The sequence below is a fragment of the Felis catus genome, chromosome A3, assembly GCF_018350175.1.
Source record: "Felis catus isolate Fca126 chromosome A3, F.catus_Fca126_mat1.0, whole genome shotgun sequence".
NCBI lineage: Eukaryota > Metazoa > Chordata > Mammalia > Carnivora > Felidae > Felis > Felis catus.
In genome coordinates, this window is record NC_058370.1 from 49,960,660 (window position 1) to 49,980,986 (window position 20,327).

Sequence of the window (20,327 nt, forward strand, 5' to 3'; positions counted from 1 at the left end):
TGGCCCAGCAACTGCCCCTCCAGTGCTTACTGCCTCTTTAGTGCTTTCTCCTCTTCAGTCCACCTGTCAAAATACCAACACTTGTATTTTACTTCATATCCTATCCCCCAGCCCACCCCATGAAGATCTGAGGCAGCTCACACACACAAAATGTTAAACAGGGTGAAGACTGGCTCACCCAGGTGGGCTGGGTCTGAGACCACGTGCCAGCAGGTCACATCGTGTCACTGATGGAAGTGGGCTGGAAAGGCGGCTCTGTCTCAGGGCCTCCGTGATAGAGCCAGTAGAGGGTGCCATGTCTGAGGAAGGGCTGTCAGGTCCAATGGGTGCAATACGCAGAGCAGTTACACAGGAAGACATTACGGGATGGGGCCATGTGCCCCAGCTCTGATAGGTGCAAAACATGCACCCTGGGGATGGGTTGGTGTCTTGCAGGCAGTGCTCACACCCAAATTAGATGCCAGGAGTCAGCAGGGAACCCGTCCAATAAGAGGAAAATAAATATTCGGACATAAACTGACTTTAGGAGTCTGTTCACATTTCAACCTATTTAAGAACGGTGTGATTTCCCCAACATGAGAATCACTGTAGACAGCTTGAAGGTGCTTCATTAAGGAGGTATAACGAGTGTTGACCTCTGGGCCCCCTAGCCTGCCCACAGCTGCTAACAATGGCCTATGACCTTGAAGAACAGGTAGACTGGTGAACAAGGCCCTCCATACCCCCCAGGGAATTTTTCAGCTGCCAAGACTAGACAGTCCCAGAGCCTTAGGACCTAGGAGAAAGTCCCACCATCAGAAGAATCGGGTCCCAGGTGGGTTTACATCCTCTGGTCTGGGTCACACCTCTGTACTTGCACAGCAGGTGTAGGACAGTCCCCTGTGGGGGCAGCTTGAAACCTTCTTTCTTCTTAAGCCATGAACCTTCTCATTCCCAGGTTACTGAGCCCAGACGTAAGAATCTGGCCCTTTACCAGCACCCAGTGGTGAGAAGCAGGATTTTTCGAGGGTGCCAGGTGGAGGCAGCAGAACTGCAGGGGAGACTGGTTTGGCAAAAAAGCTGAATACCAAAAGAGCCACCCCCAGTGAATAATTGAGGTGGTGCTCATGGGCCAGAACTAGAAACCCTGCACTCCAGGACCCCAAGTTCTTTCATGGACCCCTGCCAGGGGCTCGCTTGGGGTCTGTGGGTGAAACCCAAGAGCCTGCTGATCAATACCAACATCCAGCAAGCTTGCTAAGTGTGAGGTTGAAGAGAGCCTAAATTTTATGCCATCTAACTCATCTGGAGAAACAGTGACCCCATGAATACACCTTTCCCTGAGACCACACCACTCCTTGAGTTGACCTCTATCCACATCCGGAAGAAGGGAGAAAAGGAATGCCCAGGGTCCCTAGCCTTATAGAGCTGCACCTCCTCCCATGTGGCTGGCTCTCAGCATGGCCTGGGGCCAGCTGGAAACATCACTGAGAACACAACAAACAGACCACCACCACGATTTTATTCTTAAATAAATGCTCAGTCTAAGGCCAGGTTAGGCAGACAGGTGGGCAGAAAGCAGAGGAAGTGCAGGTCATGGGCACCTCCCCCGCTCTGAGAGGTGGGGCCCGCCCAAAGAGGGAGGGATGGCCTATGTAGGCAAGCAGGGTGTTCCAGATGGGAGGGGCCAGTCAAACCATTAGAGTCCATTCTGTGTGTGCCAGGAAGGGACAGATGAATCCATCTCCCCATAATCTCACCAATGGTGCTGGAAAGCTCAGCGTGGTCCCAATACCCCATGCTTCCTGAACTTGGCTCCCCAGGCCCAGCTCAGGAAGTGTGGGATCAACCAGCTGGAAGCTGGCCTGCTCTGTCACTGTCTTCCCAACAAGAGCTCAGGTTAAGTGGCAACAAGAGGGAGAGGGGATCACATGCCTGCAATCTGTGTTTTCCACAAGGATCCGTGCTCCCAGCCATCTGGGGCAGGTGCCTCAGGTCTGCCGGGGCCTCCTCTGCCTGCCCCAGCTGGCATCCGAGTCCTCTCTCCAGGGGCATCGAAGATGCTGGCACCCCCTGGGCTCCAGAGTGCCAGGCTGCCAGAGCGAAGGAGAGGAGGGCAGAGGTCTTCATGCTCCTTTAGGCAGCAAGACTCAGTGCTGGCGCCCAGGTTCTGACTTCCCCAGGAATTCCCTAGACCAGGTGAGGACAACCATCAGCCAAACCCTGAGCCCACACCAGAGGTCCTGCCCCCTATGATCCTCAAAGGGCCCACCTGAGAAGGAGCCTGGAGGACCACCCCTACTCAGAAAGCCCGAGTTAAACAAACAGGTCACCAATGGCATTGGCTTGGTCAAATCCCAACCCTGTAGGATGAAGACCAGGTAACAGGCTACTATTCTTTGTTCTAAACTCTGAGCTATACTCTGAGCTAAATTTTCTGCATCATATTCCTTTTATGCTGGGGAAAATGACAACTCTAGAGCAAACCCACACACTCAGCTCACAGTCCCATCTTGGCAACCCAGGTCTATGATGCAGGAAATGGCAAACTGCTAAAGAAATGCAGCTTTGCCTCTGGACCTGCCAAGGCAGCCACAAGAGAGCTGAAATGTGATGGGATAAAATTCAAGATGGCTGATTCAAATACTTCCATGCTCAGCTGCCCCAAGAAGGTGAATTCGCACCTGGGCCGGGAAATGGAAGGCTGCCTGCGCCTTAGGTGGGAGGCAGGGAGGCTTGGCAGCACCTGCCTGAGTGATGGAATAGGTCCCAGCACAAAAGCCTGGGCTCCTGGGTGGGGCCAGGCTGTGTCCAGTCCACACTGCCCTTTGCCACCGCCTTGCCCTTCAGGCTTGGGCTCTGCACCCAGGCACAAGACGGTTGCCCATGGCCAAAGCCCATGTCCTGGCCCTGGACAGTGGCCATCATGACGCAGCCAGGAGCACAGCCTCCCTTCAAGAAGCAGCTGGGGACAAATAAGCTTTTGAGAGCTAGCCCAGAGTCTCCCAAGTGCTGTGTGCACAGGGGCAGGACCTGACGGGTATGTGGGAAGGGACTGAGGCCTGACCTGCAGTGGCTGGGGTGCATATCTACATGCTGGATGCTCCCCTGAGCATGGTGTCCATGCAGGCCACACAGCCCATACCACAGGGAAATCACTGCCCTGTCTGATCATGGGAATGGTCCAGAAGGGAGGGGTGATAAACACTCAACCCCTCTCCATGGAGATGAAAGGCTCTTGAATCACAGTGACTCCTGGCCCCACTGAGGCAGCTTTAGAGGCTATGGCTGCTGCATGCCTGGCCTGAGCTGTCACCACCCAGGCGAGTTCCTGGTGAGGGGAGAATTCCTCACCTCAGTATCCGCGGGAGCTCAGGGCTCTTGTAGATATACTTGTGCCTGTAGCCGAGGTCTGAGTGAAAGGGAATAAACTGAACTTTGAAGTCTCGGAAGCTTCGAGATGGAGCAGCGATGTTGTAGAGCTGGGATGAGGAAGAGATGGGTCAGCACCCACAGCACCCACAGATGGCAGCCCTGTGGGTCAAGGTCTCCCCACTATAGAGACCAGTGAGTGACTGTTGCCTCCAAAGAGCAACCCAAGCTCCCAGCAAATAGCACTGCTGCAGCCTGCATGGCCTGGCCCGGGGAAAGGGGTGCTAGCAGGAGCCCAGCCCAGCCTCGGCTCCTCGGCCTGACGTTTGAGACCCTCTGTCCTCATGCCTATCTCCCAGATGGCCTTTCCTCAGGGGGCAGCAAGGCGGATGAGCCCACATTATGGGAAGAGCTGCTTGCTGTGCAATGGTATGCTGGCCAGAGTGCCCGGAGAAGTCCCACTGGTGGAGGATGCTGGGCATCCACCTCAGACTTCACTGTGTGTCGGGGTCAAGGTCAGTCAGCAGGTTGGCTCACAATCCCTCCCACCCTGGAGACTGCTCAGCTCTGTGGGTCTGGGTATCTGCTGCTGGGCAGTCCTGTGTGCCTGCACTCTCTGAAGGGAGGGGACCTGGCCCTGCTGGAACTTGCTGGCACCCGGGCCTCACTCCCTCTAGGCTGCCCCTGTCCCTCACCATCACCATGCCAGGTGGTGCTCTCTCCCATAGCACTCTCACTTACACATCTAGTGCTGCTTCCTGGCAGCAAAGGCAAAGCAAACTCAGCAAAAGCAAACACGGAGGCCCCACAACAGCATGGCATTTCTGTCATCAGTCCAATCCCAAAAACAAGAGAACAGACAAGAGGTCTGTATGAAGTCTACTGACTGAGACCCCCATATTGGAGCCAAGGTGGGGCCACATCCTCCTCCCTGAGAGTTCTTTCCCTCCAGCCAACAACGAGTGAGTCCTCCTGCTGAATACCAGGTAGTGAAGTCCCTGTCACCCCAAGACCTCTGCACAGGGACCGGGAGCCATCTGCTTACTTCTCAGGTCTCCTCTGGCCATCACCAAATGTGCTGGTAAAGACGTTCACACCCTCAAACTTACCTTTGCTGATAAGGCATCAACTGTTGGCCTCCACCCCAATCCTGCTGACCTCCCCTGCTGTTCTCTTCCTCACAAGGGGCACCTGCCAGCAGCAGGACTCCCTCCACGTCTGCCTAGGCCCAGCTGGCCCAAATGGGAGCCTGCTAGATGCCTGCCCACACCGGAGGTAGCACCTGACACCCACCTTTCTGCCAAGCTGGAAGGGCACAACTGGGTCGTCCTCAGCATGCAGGATGAGCAGGGAGCAGGAGATGTGCTTCACACTGTGGGAGGAGAAGGCACTAGACCAGGACCCTGGGAGTCTCTAGCCCTGCCTGTGGTTCAACAGCTACAATTCTGCTGGGCTTTTCACTAGAGAACTAAGTTGATTTCTCATATATCTCTACCAACATCTATTCAGTCAAGTCTAGAGATGGATTCACTCACCAAATCTGGCCCCTCCCTGTGTATTTTCTGAAAATTGAAAATAATTATTTTTGCCACTAGACATATTCTTTAAAAGTTACAAAACAGGGACACCTGGGTGGCTCGGTCGGTTGAGTGTCTACTCTTGATTTTGGCTGAGGTCATGATCTCAGGGTCTCAGAAGCCTACTTAAGATCCTCTCCCCACCTCCCCACTTGCACATGAACACACACACTCTCTTTCTTAAACAAGTTACAAAACAGTATTTACATACCAAATAACTTAGGTGGTCCAGGAAATTTATTGCAAATGAATGCTACTAGCAATATGTTGGTAAAAAAGTCCATAACCTCTAACTTGTCTTCGTTGAAAAGGACATTTAAGGTACTCCTGAATGTTTACAAATAAATTAACATTTTCAATAGGTTCACATAATTCAAACCCTCCAATAAACCACATAATGGATGGGCTGTGGGACTGGATAGGCCCCGGAGTCTCTTGGCGGCCCCTCACTAAGCTCTCAGGTGAGCTGGTAGATATGGCACCCACCTGGTCCTGGTGGTTGCATTCTGATCTGGGGGCTCCATGAGGGCAGCACTGGGCAAGCCTGCCACCTGGCAGGACCTGAGCCAGGAGGCCTGACGCCCCACCAACGCCGAGCCCAGACAGCAAGTCTGCGCTTCTGCTAGTGGCACACCCGTATGCCCACTCTCCCCCTGTTCTGCTTCCAGGGAGGAGCATTTCTGGTGTGCGGGTCACACTGTGATAGTGGAATGGCTCATCTTTGCAGAATTTCCCCAAGAAGTAGTATGTCCTAACCTCTGCCCGCTCTGGGAAAGGCCTAGTTCCTATGCTGTCACCTTAGCAAGTATTTGGCAACCAAGCTGCCCAAGTGGGGGCTCCTGACTTCCAGTGGGTGAAGTAGTGCTGGCCCCCTAATGCTCAGCTGGGAGCGGGACCCAACACTCACTGTGGTGCTTGTTGTGGTTTTAGAAGCAATCTTGCTTATTCAGATAACTCTTCTTTAAGTTCCTAAACAATAATATTTACAAACCAGCAGGTTTGGGGTTATGTTTGCTCAAATTTTAGTTTGTTCTATTTTTAGAACCAAAACACATAATTAAGGGGAAAAATATTCCATTTTTTCACATTCTGTTTCAAAGTGTAGACTTTAAATGCTAACTGAACATTTAGATAAGAATTTTTTATCCTTTCCTTTTAATTTTTTTTTGAAGAGATTAAAACCCATGAAATAAAGATATCACAAAGACAACGTCAACAGAATCTGAACATTGTTCAAAGAAAGAATCCTTAACTAGAATTTTTAACTGTTGGTTGACCTAACAGAAATTTTTTTTAATCAAGTATTATTTCTTATTTTTTTTAAGTTTATTCACTATTTTGAGAGAGAGACAGAGAGAGTGCAAGCAGGGAAGGGGCAGAGAGAGGAAGAGAGAGAGAATCCCAAGAAGGCTCCATGCTATCAGCACAGAGCCCCACTTGGGGCTTGATCTCACTAACCATGAGGTCATGACCTGAGCCGAAACCAAGAATGTTTAACTGACTGAGCCACCCAGGTACCCTTAGAAACATTTTTTTTTAATGTTTTTTATTTATTTTTGAGAGAGAGGGAGACAGAGTGCGAGTGGGGGAGGAGCAGAGAGAGAGGAAGATACAGAATCTGAAGCAGGCCCCAGACTCTGAGCTGTCAGCAACAGAGACCGACATGGGGCTCAAACCCACAAACCATGAGATCATGACATGAGCTGAAGTCAGACGCTTAACCGACTGAGCCACCCAGGCACCCTACCCTTAGAAATATTTTTAATAATGAACTTTGTAACATCTTTCTATAACCAAACATAAATCAAATGGGTGAGGCAGTCATTTTTTGAGTAACAGTTACTATTACTGCTTTAGAACCTGTCAGAAGTTCTGGTTTTGGCGGACTATTCACAAATAAAACAACTATGTGGGCATGTTGCCTTTCTATTGCTTTAAAGCCATAGTCTTCAAATCCCCTTTCTCTAAGTTGCAGCTGTCAGCCTGACCTGCCCTTTATGAAGGTCAAATGGTTAGAGAAGAACCCCCAGTATTCAGAATTCCATCCTATTTAATTAAAGTGACTAGTCCTGGGGGTGCTTTTCTAAATTCAAAAATGAGGTTTTCTACCACAGTACTCACTTTTCATCATTAGCAAATTTAATTCCACTGCTTGTAATGGGGTCGAGGAAAAACCAGTCAAACCCAGGGAAGTATCGATATATCTGAAGGCGACATGGAAACAACGTGCAGAAGCATCAATTAAAACAGCCATGGAGAAGTCAAGGGTGTTGAGTGCCCAGGGGTCTCCTCTGCTTCTGAGCTGGCTGACCTGTTGCCCCACCAAACCTGTGCTGGGGTGCCCTGCCACCCTTGTCCCTGGACCACAGACTCCCTTCTAGAAGGGCCCCTGGACTGGCCATAGTGGGGTTGCCCACAAAATGGGCTCCCACACCTCAGACCATCAGTTGGGACTGGCTCAGAGACCATACTTCCCACAGACATCAGGGCCTCCACCCCTGGGAAAACAGGGATTCATGTAACTTAGGCGAAAGCAACATCAAAGAAGTAAGACTATATAAAGGACTCCTCTGGTCTGCAACAGAGCAGCATGAGGTCAGGTGGTAAGCCACCCCCTCCAACCCCCCCCAGAACACATGGTCAGCCAAGAAGCAGTGGGACAGAAGAGGACACAGAGAAGCCCCAGAGGATCCAAGGCCTTGGTCCTGACAGGTAAGGAGGGCCTGATTCACTCTGGAATCCCCAGTAGGGTTTACCTGGGGCATCACCTGGAGACACGACTGGGAGAGCCTAGCAGCTTGCTGAGCACCATCCATGTGGACAGAGAGCAGGTGCACCCACCAGCTCCATGTCTGGGGAAGCAGCCAGGATAGCAGCTACCAGCCCGGGCTGGACCCCATGGGGCAAAGATGCTGGGTAGGCAAACCATGCCACAGAAACAAGGCCTCCTCGGGGTCCTGCTGCCCTTAGATGACCCAGCTGTAAACCTATCCTTCTCCCTGGCCATAGAGTTTTAACATTCCCGGACAGCTCTGTAGTCAGGCCAGTGCCCCAAACTAAACAAGGATTAATTTTTAATAAAATCTATATTCATTAGAATATTTAAATCATATTTTATCATTATTTTCACTTTATACTTATTTACATAAAAGTTTCCTTTATAGTAATTATTTTAATAATGAAACTAGGCCAATTTTTAATAATATCTGTACTTGCCACTGAGAACGGATGGCTCTTAGCTTCTTCACGGATATTAGTGAATGGAGATTCCAATATAAGAGCATCGGGAGGCGTCTCTAGATAAATAAAACAAATAGGGAGCTCTGAGGTGGGCAAGAAGCCCCCATGGGGGAACTATGGGAGGGACTGGACCATGGACCCCAGGTGCCCGCCCAGCCAGCCTGCATGGTTGGTGCTCGGGAAGTGCCCATGCAAGGGGCCCACACAGGGGACACTTGGGTGACCATAATTCGCTCCCCAAACCACACCTCCTAGAACTGTGTATCAGGAGCCCAACCCCTGAGGAGACTCTGCCAGCTACTTGAGAATCCATGGGGAAGGCAGGCCTGGTTCAGCTGAGGGTCTGCCCAGACCCCAGCCTCAACGCCCAGCCCACAGGACTCCGAGAAGACACCAAACGCTATTGCTGTGCCGCTCGTCCCAGCACCCACCTCTCAAACACGCTGCCTGCCCTGCCCAGGCCCCAAGACCAGGAGGAGGCTGTGCCCACACAACCAGGACTCGCATTGACACACAAGCCCCTACCTCGCTCACACAGGCGCCGCACCAGGTTTGTTGCCACTCTGAGAAGGGAGGAAGAAACAGTTCAGTTGTATGACGACAAAAATTGTTTTAAAGGACTGTTTAAAGGAAAAATTGTTTTCAAGACTGTTCTAGTCTTGAAAGTGGCCAGAGAAGAGGTAGGATCTGTGAAGTGGTTGGTGGGGCTCCAGGGGTGGGGGAGGGTGTGGACAAAGATGCCCTAGGACTGTGGTAGGCCCTGCTGCCCCTGCCATCAGCCAAACCCTCTGACAAGGATGGCGATGAGAGCCCCCAGGGCTCTTGCTGTCCCATGTAGACAGCCACGGCAGGACTGCCTGCTCCTCACTCTGCCCAGGCTCCTGTCTGCAGGCACACGGTTCACTCTCCCCGGCACTTCCCAGCCCATAGAACCCACCCAACTGCAGCACACTGTCTGAGGTGAGAAGCAAGGGGACAAGGGGGCCACAGCCACTGCACCCAAAGGAAAGGCTGTTGGAAAAGGGACAGCTGTTGAAGGTCTTGGGACTCTGGGCCTTGAGCACAGTGCTCCTTTTAGAAACACTCTGGACCTTACATCAGCAGAAGCAGTTCAGGCGGCCCCAAATGGAATATTAAACTGCTTCTCGTCTTGGCAGATGTAGGAAGGAAAGCACCCACTGCTGCCTCCCCAAAGTTCTCTGGTAAGCCAAATACAGGCTAAATGCATGCCATCAAAGCCACGGCACTCAGGCTTGCCAGCCAGCACCTGCCCTCCAAAGCCAGGAGATGCAGAGCTCGAGTGCATCCAGGACTCCAGCCCTGTCCCGTTCTGCTCTGAAGACCTCTCCCTGAGGCATACTTTCACGGCAAGTGTGCCCATCCTTCCTGCCACCCCACGACTGCCCATGTGTGTCTCAAGTCACTTCTTGGGTTGAGGAGTTAAAGTAGCTCAAACTCTTCATGGTCTTCTGTGGTGCTTGATCCCCTGCCCCCACCATGGGAATGAGGAACAAGGCTTGCTGGGAATAAGGGTGTCATCGGATCCAGAAGCCACTAGGGCACTCTTTGAGAGATCAGGTAGTAAGCTGCCCTGTGAAAACCTGTTCCCCCAAGGCTCTATCATGCTGCAAACTCACCCAGTGCCTAGGGAATGACCCCAAATATATACAGGGTTGTCTCCACTTCTTGCTTTGATCCAGTCAAAAACATGGAGTGCGTCATACGTCATGCCTCGCTCTGATGGCGTTCCTACTGAGTCTCCCCACCCTGGATGGAGAGGAGCAGCAAGTGGAGGAAGTTAAACCCAGCTCGTGGAAACTCTTGAGGAGCAGGCTCATCCCTTTCTTTCTCAACAGGCAGCCCAGGGCAGTCTGGGGCAATGGAAGTCTCTGCTACCACAAACTATAGCCCCATGTGCAGGGTGTCTGGACAAGCCTGCTCCTACTTCTCCCACTTCCTCACAACCCCAGTTACAACCCCTGAACCCAAACAGCCATCCACACACTCTCATCCTAGTCCAGATGAACAACTATAGATGGGGCAGTCTGACACAGATTCCTGCGAGCAAAAAGGACAGCAACCTCCCCAATGCTCAGGGCTTGCTGGTGGCTGGCCCAAGATGAAAGGTCAGTGAGACCCCAGCCCACCCAGGAGCCTCTGTAGGACAGAGCGTCCCAGGGGGTCCCTGGGCCCAGTTTGGACTCCACGCCACCTATAGCCCAGCTAAAGACAGATGTGGGAAGCCAGACGAGGGCGTGAGGGAGAGGGATGGATTCCAGGCTCAAGGCAACTCTGACCCAGAAAGGGAAGGGGCTCTTAGCATAGCAGAAGAAAGCTAACCATCTGTGCCCCCAGACTGTATCTTCCCCCAGGGCCCTCCCCCTGGGCTCTTGGAAAGGGCAAGTGCCACTGTCATTTCCAGCAACTCAGCAGTGAGTCATCATCAAATGATCTGAAAGCACCACAAGGCTCAGAAAAAGCCAGTTCTGCTGCATAAGCAAAACCCACAGTTCGTGTGTACATGCCACCTCCCCTGGGCATCCCAAATGACAGATTAGGGAAAGGACTATGCAGGAGATAATGCCAGACTGAGAGGCTTAGGGCATGGATGGGAGGATGGGACCCAAGGACAGGGAAATGTGGAGACACAGACAGACAGAGACCAGGATAGGGAGACACAGTCAGAGGGTGGGCTTAGAAATGCAGAAACTCAGTGAGAACTGGAAAGAAGAAGTGCTATGAGGGATTTCACTTCCTGGTAGAAACACAGGGAGATGAACAAGGACGAAGGCCACCCCTTCTCATCACCCTCAGTTCTCCAGCACTCAGCAAGAACAGAAAACCCTTTTTAGCATGGAGAAAAGGATAAGTGGGTAAACTACTTTCCAGATCCTTTATCTGCAGTTTTTCCCAGCCCAGAATTTTCATCATGATGGAACATTCTTCTGTGAAAGAATCATCCCTGTTTTAGGCAGAATAACAGCCCCCACAGAGGTCTCTGTCCTCATCCCTGGAGACTATGAATATGTTAAATTATGTGGGCAAGCAGGGGGACTGAGGATGCAGAAAGAATTCAGGCCACTGATCAGTGAACTGATGGGCAATTATCAGCTCACCCACATGGGTACAAAGTAATCACCAGGGTCTATATAACAAGTGAGAGAGAAAAACAAAAGACAGGGTCAGAGTGACCAGACCCAAGAGGCCATGAGTCAAAGAACAAGGACAGCTTCGAGAAACTGGAAAAGGCAAGGAATCAGATTCTCCCAGAACCTCCTCAAGGGACCGGCCCTGCCAACACCTGGTATTCAGCCCAGTGGCTAAAGATTTTGTACTTTTGACCTCCAGAACTGCAAGATAATAACTCTGTGCTGTTTCAAGACATCAAGTTTGTGGTAATTTTTTACAGAAGCAAGAAGAAACTAACACAACCCCCATATCCTTGCCATGAGGGTATCGACACCGGTGCCCAACCCCACAAGATCAGGCTAAGCTGGCCAAGCAGCCCTTTGACTTCTGACCTCTGCTGTTGAGACTACAGGAGGCCTATACTTCTCCCAGTCAACACAAAGTATTTTCCTGGCTCATTAAGGTGCACACATCAAACTGTGGGTTTTCAATCTCTTCAGGGGCAAGCCCCCTGATTCATTCAAGAAAGAAAATATATTAAGGGGCAAGAAGAAGAATCTACCTTCTCCTAAGAGTTCTTTTTCCTGCTTTCAGAACTTCAGCAAGACAAGCTCTCCTGCCTATAAACTGTGTCTGCTGACCAGCTTTGGGGGGTTCTGAATCCAATAAAGAAGAAAAAAGACAGTATTTTCTACATTGAAAATGCTGCTGACAGAGGATATATGCTGGGGTTCCAGGCACCGGAGCCTCCACTTCAGGAAGGATGCCCTGCATCTGTGTGAAGGACACACACGGTCCCTCCACCACCTTTCCACATTTGTCATCACCACAGGTTGGGGCACCACAAGCTGCTAGCACTGTTTAAGCCTCTCAGGGTGATGCCTGCACAGCAGACCCTGAAGTGAGCACTGGGAGGGCCCAGACACGCACTTGCAAAAGAACTCACCTCTGTAGTCAAAGGTGACCACGTGGTAACCAAGGGAACTCAGCACCTGTAAAGTGAAAAATAAATATCTGGGCAACAAATCCATGCATCCTGGATCGAGGGCAACTTGCCTCCGACTAAACCCAGTCTAATTCAGTCTTAGTGCCCTGCACACAATGGGAGCTTAATAAAGACTGGTACCATGCTGCCCCATTCCCCATTATAAAACCCAGATGTCAACTGCTGCTACAGGACACGGGTGTGCCCTCTGCCTCAGGAATATAGGAAGAATGGCTCTCCCACAGGTGAGACTGCTAGAGTACCTCCACACTCACATGGGCTCACAGGGCAGACACCCAGAGACCAGAGACCAAGGGGGAGGGCCTCTATGGTGCAGAGACTGCATCTGGGATTCTGACTGCAACCTAACATTTCTCAGACTTTAAGTTTCTGTTGAATTTTTCTGTTATAAGAACAAAATCCCTCCAGACTGTATGATCTCTTGCATTAGATAACTATTCACAGCCCTTGCCTGAGCCCTCCTGGAGTGTGCCCAGAGCCAAGTGAAAGCTGCCAGGCACAAACTTCCCCCAAATCACCCAAGGCGGTGTGCTCTTTTCTCCTTAGGCTGCCCCAGGGCGGCCTACAGCACTTCCTTCCAGCTCCACGCTGCCTGCCTAGCCTGCACCTCCAGGGTCACACCTGCTCCAGGTAGGAAGTCTTTCTGTGAATACAAACCTCAACTGGGGACCACAGCTTTGCAAGCACACCCCCTCTCTGACTTGATCCAATTCACTCGAGGAAACAAACCCACCAAGAGCCCATAGCAGCCCCTGTCCTCGGTGTATGAGGGACAGAGCAGTGCCCACATGATACAGATATTCCCACACATCTGCATCTGTCCTTCTTTGCTGGGTTAGCCAATGCAGACATCCACCCATGTGAGGAGAGGACGTGGGAGATGGCGCGGTGAGGCCCTGGCACTCTGGAGTCAACTATACGTTTCAGGCTCTGAGACTCAAGCTTCTGAAGAAGGCAAGCAGGCAGAAGTGAGGGTCTAAAAGCCTGCCTAGGAGACACACTGTCACCTCCCCCAGGTCGGCTGTGGGCCTCCTCCTTGGTGCACCTCCTGCAGAGGTGAGATTTCCATGTGGCAGAGCTCCTGACCCTGCAACTTGGCAGAAGTGTGGCTCCACTTCTGCTCTCAGTAGTACTTGTTTTATAGGAGAAACACAGCATTTAACAATTTCAAATGCCTTTAATATAATTGTCAATATCTGGCATCTGATTCCCAAAGTTCATTCATTCTGCTTTTGGAAGCTCTCCGTAGAGGCAGCATTATAGGGAAGCACTCCATGGTAATGGCTTCCGTGAAGGCAGTGTTGGAAAGGCCAATGCAGATCAACTCTCACAAGTACTGGAGGGACTCACTTGTGTTCATGTCTCCTGGGAAGAGCAGTGGGAAACATTTAGGTGATGTTCTCTCCTTCCTATACCATATGGACACCGCTCTGCACATCATACACACTTTGTATTTTGCTTTGCCACTGAGTACCCCACTGCCCGTCATCACACTGAGAACCCCACTCTGCCCATCATCCACATTGTGGACCCCACTTTGCCTGTCATCACACTGTGGACCCTACTCCACCCATCATCCACAATGTGGACCCCATTCTTCCCATTATCACACTGAGAACCCCACTCTGCCCATCATCCACATTGTGGACCCCACTTTGCCCGTCATCACACTGTGGACCCTACTCCACCCATCATCCACAATGTGGACCCCATTCTTCCCATTATCACATTGAGGACCCCACTCTGCCCGTCATCCATACTGTGGACCCCACTTTGCCTGTCATCACACTGTGGACCCCACTCCGCCCATCATCCACACTGTGAACCCCACTCCGCCCATCATCCACACTGTGGACCCCACTCCACCCGTCATCCACATTACAGACCCCACTCCACCCATCATCACACTGTGGACCCCACTCCACCCGTCATCCACATTGTGGACCCCATTCTTCCCATTATCACACTGAGGACCCCACTCTGCCTGTCATCCATACTATGGACCCCCCTCTGCCCATCATCACACTGTGGACCCCACTCCACCCGTCATCCACATTACAGACCCCACTCCACCCATCGTCACACTGTGGACCCCACTTCACCCATCATCACACTGTGGACCCCACTCCACCCGTCATTCACATTGTGGACCCCATTCTTCCCATTATCACACTGAGGACCCCACTCTGCCCGTCATCCACACTGTGGACCCCACTCTGCCCATCATCACACTGCGGACCCCACTTGTCCATCGTCACACAGTGGACCCCACTCTGTCCATCACACTGTGGACCCCACTCTGCCCATCATCACACTGTGGACCCCTACTCTGCCTGTCATCACACCGTGGACCCCACTCCACCCATCATCCACTTTGTGGACCCCACTCCGCCCTTCATCACACTGTGGACCCCACTCTGCCCATCATCCACATTATAGACCCCATGCCGCACATTGTCACACTGTGGACCCCACTCCGCCCATCATCACACTGAGGACCCCACTCCATCCGTCATCACACTGTGGACCCCACTCTGCTCATCATCCGCATTGTGGACCCCACTCCATCTGTCATCACACTGTGGACCCACTCCACCCGTCATCATACTGAGGACCCCACTCTGCCTGTGGTCACCACACTGTTTGTCATACAACTGTGTGCCATCCTCACCTACCTTGTAAAGCTCCACTCGGTGGTCACCTCCTCTAAAGAATGAGGGAAAAGGAAACAAGAATGGGTGTTAGCACAACTTTTAAAGAAGGCAGGCCCCAGGGTCAGTACTGGAGTGTCTGGGTCTGTAGTGACTTGTTCCTTCAATACATACAAAGAGGGTCAATGGTGATAGGTGACCTCCTCTGCAGGGCACCCTAAGTGGCTCCAAGCTTATTTCTGACAGTACCATGCCAAGCAAGGGACAGCCTTAGTACTTTTGGGATATTTCTTATTTATTACCATACTTGTATTTTTGACTAGGTAATACATGCGTACAATACAAAATTCAGAAGACACAAAAGAATGCACAGTAAGCCCCTCACTCCTGCCCAGGATCCAGCTCTTCCCTCAAGTTCTCCGTGTCAGGGACCACCACATAGGCAGAGACGAAGGTGCTTCTTTACCATAGGTACCTGCCACATACTCTACTGCCTCTCACTTTTTTAGTATATGTGCTGCCGAAGCGAGCATGGCCTCTCACTTTAAAAAAAAAAAATGCTTATTTATTTATTCTAAAGATAGACTATGAGTCGGGGAGGGAAAGAGAGAAAGAGAGAGAGAGAGAGAGAGAGAGAGAGAGAGAGAGAGAGTCAGAGAGAGAGAGACAGAATCCCAAGCAGGCTCCAGGCTCAGTGCATAGCCCAACGTGGGCTCAATCTCATGACCACAAGATCATGACCTGAGCCAAAATCAAGAACAGGACACTTAACCACCCAAGCCACTCAGGCACCCGTCTCTCACTTTTCACTCAGTAAATCACAGCCAACTTGAAGTATTTTCAGTTCCCCTCTGCCTTGTCTTGCAGTTGTTCTGGCTCTTTCCTATCTGCTGTTAACCTGAGTTTTGCTGCCATGTCCAGCCTGTGCTGATATCCCTTTGCAAACGTGACGTGTGATCCATGTGTGGAATATGTTCCTACACACAGAACTGCTGGATAGAAGGTGTGTGTGATCATAAGCTTAACTATTACTGCCCAGCCATCTTCAGAGGGGCCCTGGCCCATCTCCTAGCCCCACACTCACACACTAGCGTGTAGTGGACACTTATTACTGAGGCTGAACAGGCTTTTGTGCACCCGAACTGTTATGTGTGTCTACACTTCTTTGTCCAAGGACTATCTACCCCTTCTCACACTTTCTGTCCAGTTATTGGTCAGCTGTTACTGTGGACAGACACCAAAGTGGGGATGGGGCTGCCTCAGGAAGGAAAGTGTGTCAATGGGCAGGCTCACCCTGTCTAGCCTTCTTAATGGTTTTCCTTTTTTATAGCTAAGAGCACTCTGGCCATTTTGGGTGTGTATGTGTGCGTGTGTGTGTGCGTGTGTGTGTGTGTGTGTGTGTGTGTGTGGGCAGGGACTGTCACTGAGAGAGACAAGGATGAGACAAAGGAGGAAAACCAATACAATGAAGCCACAGAAATACAAGGGAATAAATTTCAGGACCAGAAGGAAATAATGTAAAATGTTTTCAGTTATCTTTGGAGGCATTCATGGTGGCTTTTGTCTAGATTGTTCAAATTCCCTACCTTGCACAAAAAGAAGAGGTTGAGCACATGATAAAATGTGAGGCAGTAGCCAGGGACTGGACCCCAGGGAGCCAGGGCCACTGCAATCCTGCTAGGCCAAGGGGTGGCCAGCAGGTCTATGTAGGCAGTCTCTGGGGAGACGGGGAGGGGGCAGCAACACTTTCAAAGTCTCAATGCTCCTTCAAACCGGAAGTTTAGGCTACTCTTTTTTACCATGTGACTGGCATTGCTTAACTGAAGCTTATTCCCAGTAAACTATGAACTTCCCTCATTTATACAAAGATGCTACCAGAGCTATTAGTAACCACTTACTCTTTGAAAAGCAGAAGAGAAACCCACTGTAGTTTGTCCCAGACAAAGAGGAAAGCAAACTGCCAAGTGCATGCATGATTCTGCAGATACACACTCTGCTCTCCAGGCTCACACACCATCCTTGCAGGCTTCACTTCCTGGACTTCCTGCAGTGTCCACTGTGCAGCCCCTCTGCTCCAACACCACCATGCTTTCCTTGCCCTTCCAGAAAGGCCCATGAATTGATCTCCTTGTTGGTTCTGCCTATAAAATCACATCCCCCCAGCCAAGGTGCCACACTGACCCTCACCCAGACCCTGCTGTGGCCCTCCCTCCTGTTGGCTCCTGCTGGCTCTTTCTCACACACCCTAAGGAAGCTGCAACAACAGTGACCCTCCTGGAGGTTTTCAGGCACTGCTTTGCTCAGAAAATGCACCTCCTCCCTCCTCACCCTGCTCTTCCAGACACTCTTCTGTAAGGTCAACCACATGGGTAGAAGGAACAGACCCCCACCCTGGGATGACAGACCCTCCCAGCTAATCTGAAGGACACATCACTAAAGCCACTCTTGAAAAGCACCTGGGCAAAGGGTTTTGCCTGGTACAGACAGTGCCTCAGCAGTGGCCCAGCAGGACACACTGGCATCATTGACTTACAGCTGGGATAGACAACTCACACTCATCAGCTGATGTGGCAGCACTGACAAGCCTGTCTGCACACACCCAGCTGGGGTGCCTCTGGCCTCCCTCTGCTTTTGGCCACCCCTCCTTTGATGTCACCCCCACCTCTCAGCAATCATTGCCCCTTGCAAGGAAGTATGCCTTTGCCTGCAGACGGGCACGCCTGCCAGTGAGAAAGTGCCAGACTGCCTGCGACCCTCACAGTGGGATGACAGACTCTCATACTGGGAAGACAGATCCCCACCCTTGGACAACAGATACTTACCCTGGGACGACTGACCCTCCTCATACAGGACAACAGACTTCCACACTGGGATGACAGATCCTCACACTGGGACAACAGACTCCCACACTGGGACAACAGAGCCTCACACTGGGATGACAGACCCCCACACTGGGACGACAGATCCTCACTCATACTGGGATGACACACCCCCACACTGGGATGACAGACCCTCACACTAGGATGACAGACTCCACCCTGGGATGATAGACCCCCACCCTGGCATGAGAGATCCCCACACTGGGATGACAGATCCTTACCCTGGGATGACAGACCCCCACCCTGGGACAACAGATCCTCACGGTGGGACGACAGACCCTCACCGTGGGATGACAGGGGTGGCTGATGAACAGGAGACAGAATTCCGCAGGGGTGCTGCAGTCCTAAAGTGTCACAATGACCCCTCTGAGGGACCACTGTTCCTTACTCAGAGAAACTTATTTCCTAAATCACAGGCCCTCACTTTGCCCTTTAAATTCTATCAGGAAGAAGGAAACACCCACTCTGGCCCAGAATCTGGGTCACTATGACAGAGACACAGCTTCCTCCACTCCACCTAGGTGCCAGGCTCACATAAGGGGTTTCAGGACACAGCTTCCTATACCTGCTTAACACAGGAGTTCCCAGGGTGCCTGGGTGGCTCAGTTGATTAGGCATCTGATTCTTGGTTTTGGCTTGGGTCATGATTTCATGGTTCATGGGCTCGAGCCCCAAGTCAGGCTGTGTGCTGATGGTGTGGAGTCTGCTTGAGATTCTCTCTCTCTGCCCCTCCCCTGCTTGTGCTCCCTCCCTCAAAATAAATAAATAAACTTAAAAAAAAAAAAGGAGTTCCCAAGGAAACTGCACCTGGGCCCATCATGCACACAGCCCACTTTGCTCTGAGCCTATAGGGACACTGCTTCATGAAAGTTTCACCTTGACCCCTTTTCCCCAAACTCCATAAACACTGCCTTTTCCTGTGTTCTCAGGATGCTCCATGGCCCCACTGTCTGCACACTCCCTCACTGCAGTGGATCAGTAGAACCAACTGGGCCAGGACCTTCCCACCTCATAAAGGAGTCAGCAATCAGAGAAGACATACTGTGTGGGCTCCTCTTCCTCACCTGGTGCCTGCATTTCCGTGCAGGTACAGGATGATAGGGTGGCTGGTAGCCAAGGCATCCTCATACCACATCTGGTCCTTTCCTTGGGCGTCCTTCCACCAGACGGCAGGGACAGTGTGCCTGAAACAGAAGCAGAGCAGAGTGACATAATCAAATGATGGCAATTGTTGATAGAATGATGGAGGAACAGAGTCACAACTGAGCAGAGAACAGGACAGAAGGGCTGGAGAGACAAACTGCCCTCATCACAAGGAGAAATAACTACAGAGCTTCAAGCTACAGGGATAGTTTCTGACAGATTTCCTGACTTGCACCTGGGCCCCCTCTGGGCCACAGAAGCTCCCTCTGGTAGCAGTTGCGTGGGACAGGGGCGAGTATGAGGTAGGGTTTCTTGCGTGTGAACTGGAGTTCTGTAAGGTACAATCTATTCCGGCTCAGTCACCAGGCCTTCACCTGGGCCTTACACAGAATGAGCACTTAATAAATACTAGCCAAGTAACATCATTTTCTTATATACCTATACTTAAAAAAAATTTTTTTTAATGTTCATACATACCTATATTTTTAAACTGTACACAATTTAACTCACAACGTACTTAAGATAGTTCATGCTATCATGGGTGCTAATTCAGCAACACTGATCTTTATGAGCTGGACTAGAAGCCTGGCCATCCTTAAAGCACCCTTTCTAATGCACAACACATTCAAGGGCCTGCTCACAAGGCATCTGGGAGCAGACCCATCTCTGTAGGAGGAGATGCTGCAGGCTGACATGCTGTGTGGATGAACTGGCAATAAGCCTGACTCATCCCACACCTGGCCAGAACTGTCCTCCAGGGAGATGCTCCGGTTAATCTGAAGTCAGTCCACAACAAATACTGTTAATCACAGAGGAGGGTCTGTAAAACATACATTTATTAGCAAGAATGTTTGAAAGTATTAAATGGCCATTTTTTAAATTTTCTAGCTCTTAAGTTTTAGTATTTAATTTCTAACATTTCTTTCGTTCGTTCTAGAGGCTTGCATTTTGGGTGATTCTGACCATAATTATCACTCTCTGGCAATTACAAATCCATGGGATGGAAAGGCACATTTTAAAGGTGCTGGAGAACACCTGGATGGCTCAGTTGGTTAAGTGTCCGACTCTTGGTTTTGGCTCAGGTCATGATCTCACAGTTCCATGAGTTTGAGCCCTGTATTGGACTCTGCACTGGCAGCATGGAGCCTGCTTGGGATTCTCTCTCTACCCCCACTCTCTCTGCCCCTCCTCCACTCATGCTGTGTCTGTCTCTCTCTAAATAAACAAACTAAAACAAAATTAAATACAAAAAATAAAGGTGCTTGAAGCTGATTCACTTCCGGGAAGCAGCCTACTGCAAACTGGAGGCTCCTAAAGGCCAGGAAGGTCACAGTCAGAGGGAAGGGACCCT

At 51.0% G+C, this 20,327-nt stretch overlaps 1 protein-coding gene across 2 annotated transcripts in view; it reads right to left on the reverse strand.

Annotated features, from left to right (window-relative positions):
- Positions 1-1,484: 1,484 nt before the first annotated feature.
- ABHD12 (abhydrolase domain containing 12, lysophospholipase) overlaps positions 1,485-20,327 on the reverse strand; it is an 87,837-nt gene continuing 68,994 nt past the window's right edge. For both annotated transcript variants that reach the window (XM_003983854.6, XM_023251526.2), the window contains exons 4-13: positions 18,898-19,017; positions 14,979-15,009; positions 12,244-12,289; positions 9,806-9,935; positions 8,694-8,731; positions 8,145-8,224; positions 7,050-7,132; positions 4,645-4,723; positions 3,334-3,461; positions 1,485-2,169 (exon numbers count right to left, since the gene is read on the reverse strand). In XM_003983854.6, coding sequence (XP_003983903.2) covers positions 2,130-2,169; positions 3,334-3,461; positions 4,645-4,723; positions 7,050-7,132; positions 8,145-8,224; positions 8,694-8,731; positions 9,806-9,935; positions 12,244-12,289; positions 14,979-15,009; positions 18,898-19,017 — 775 coding nt within the window. In that variant the 3' untranslated portion in view covers positions 1,485-2,129. The remainder of the gene's footprint in view (positions 2,170-3,333; positions 3,462-4,644; positions 4,724-7,049; positions 7,133-8,144; positions 8,225-8,693; positions 8,732-9,805; positions 9,936-12,243; positions 12,290-14,978; positions 15,010-18,897; positions 19,018-20,327) is intronic.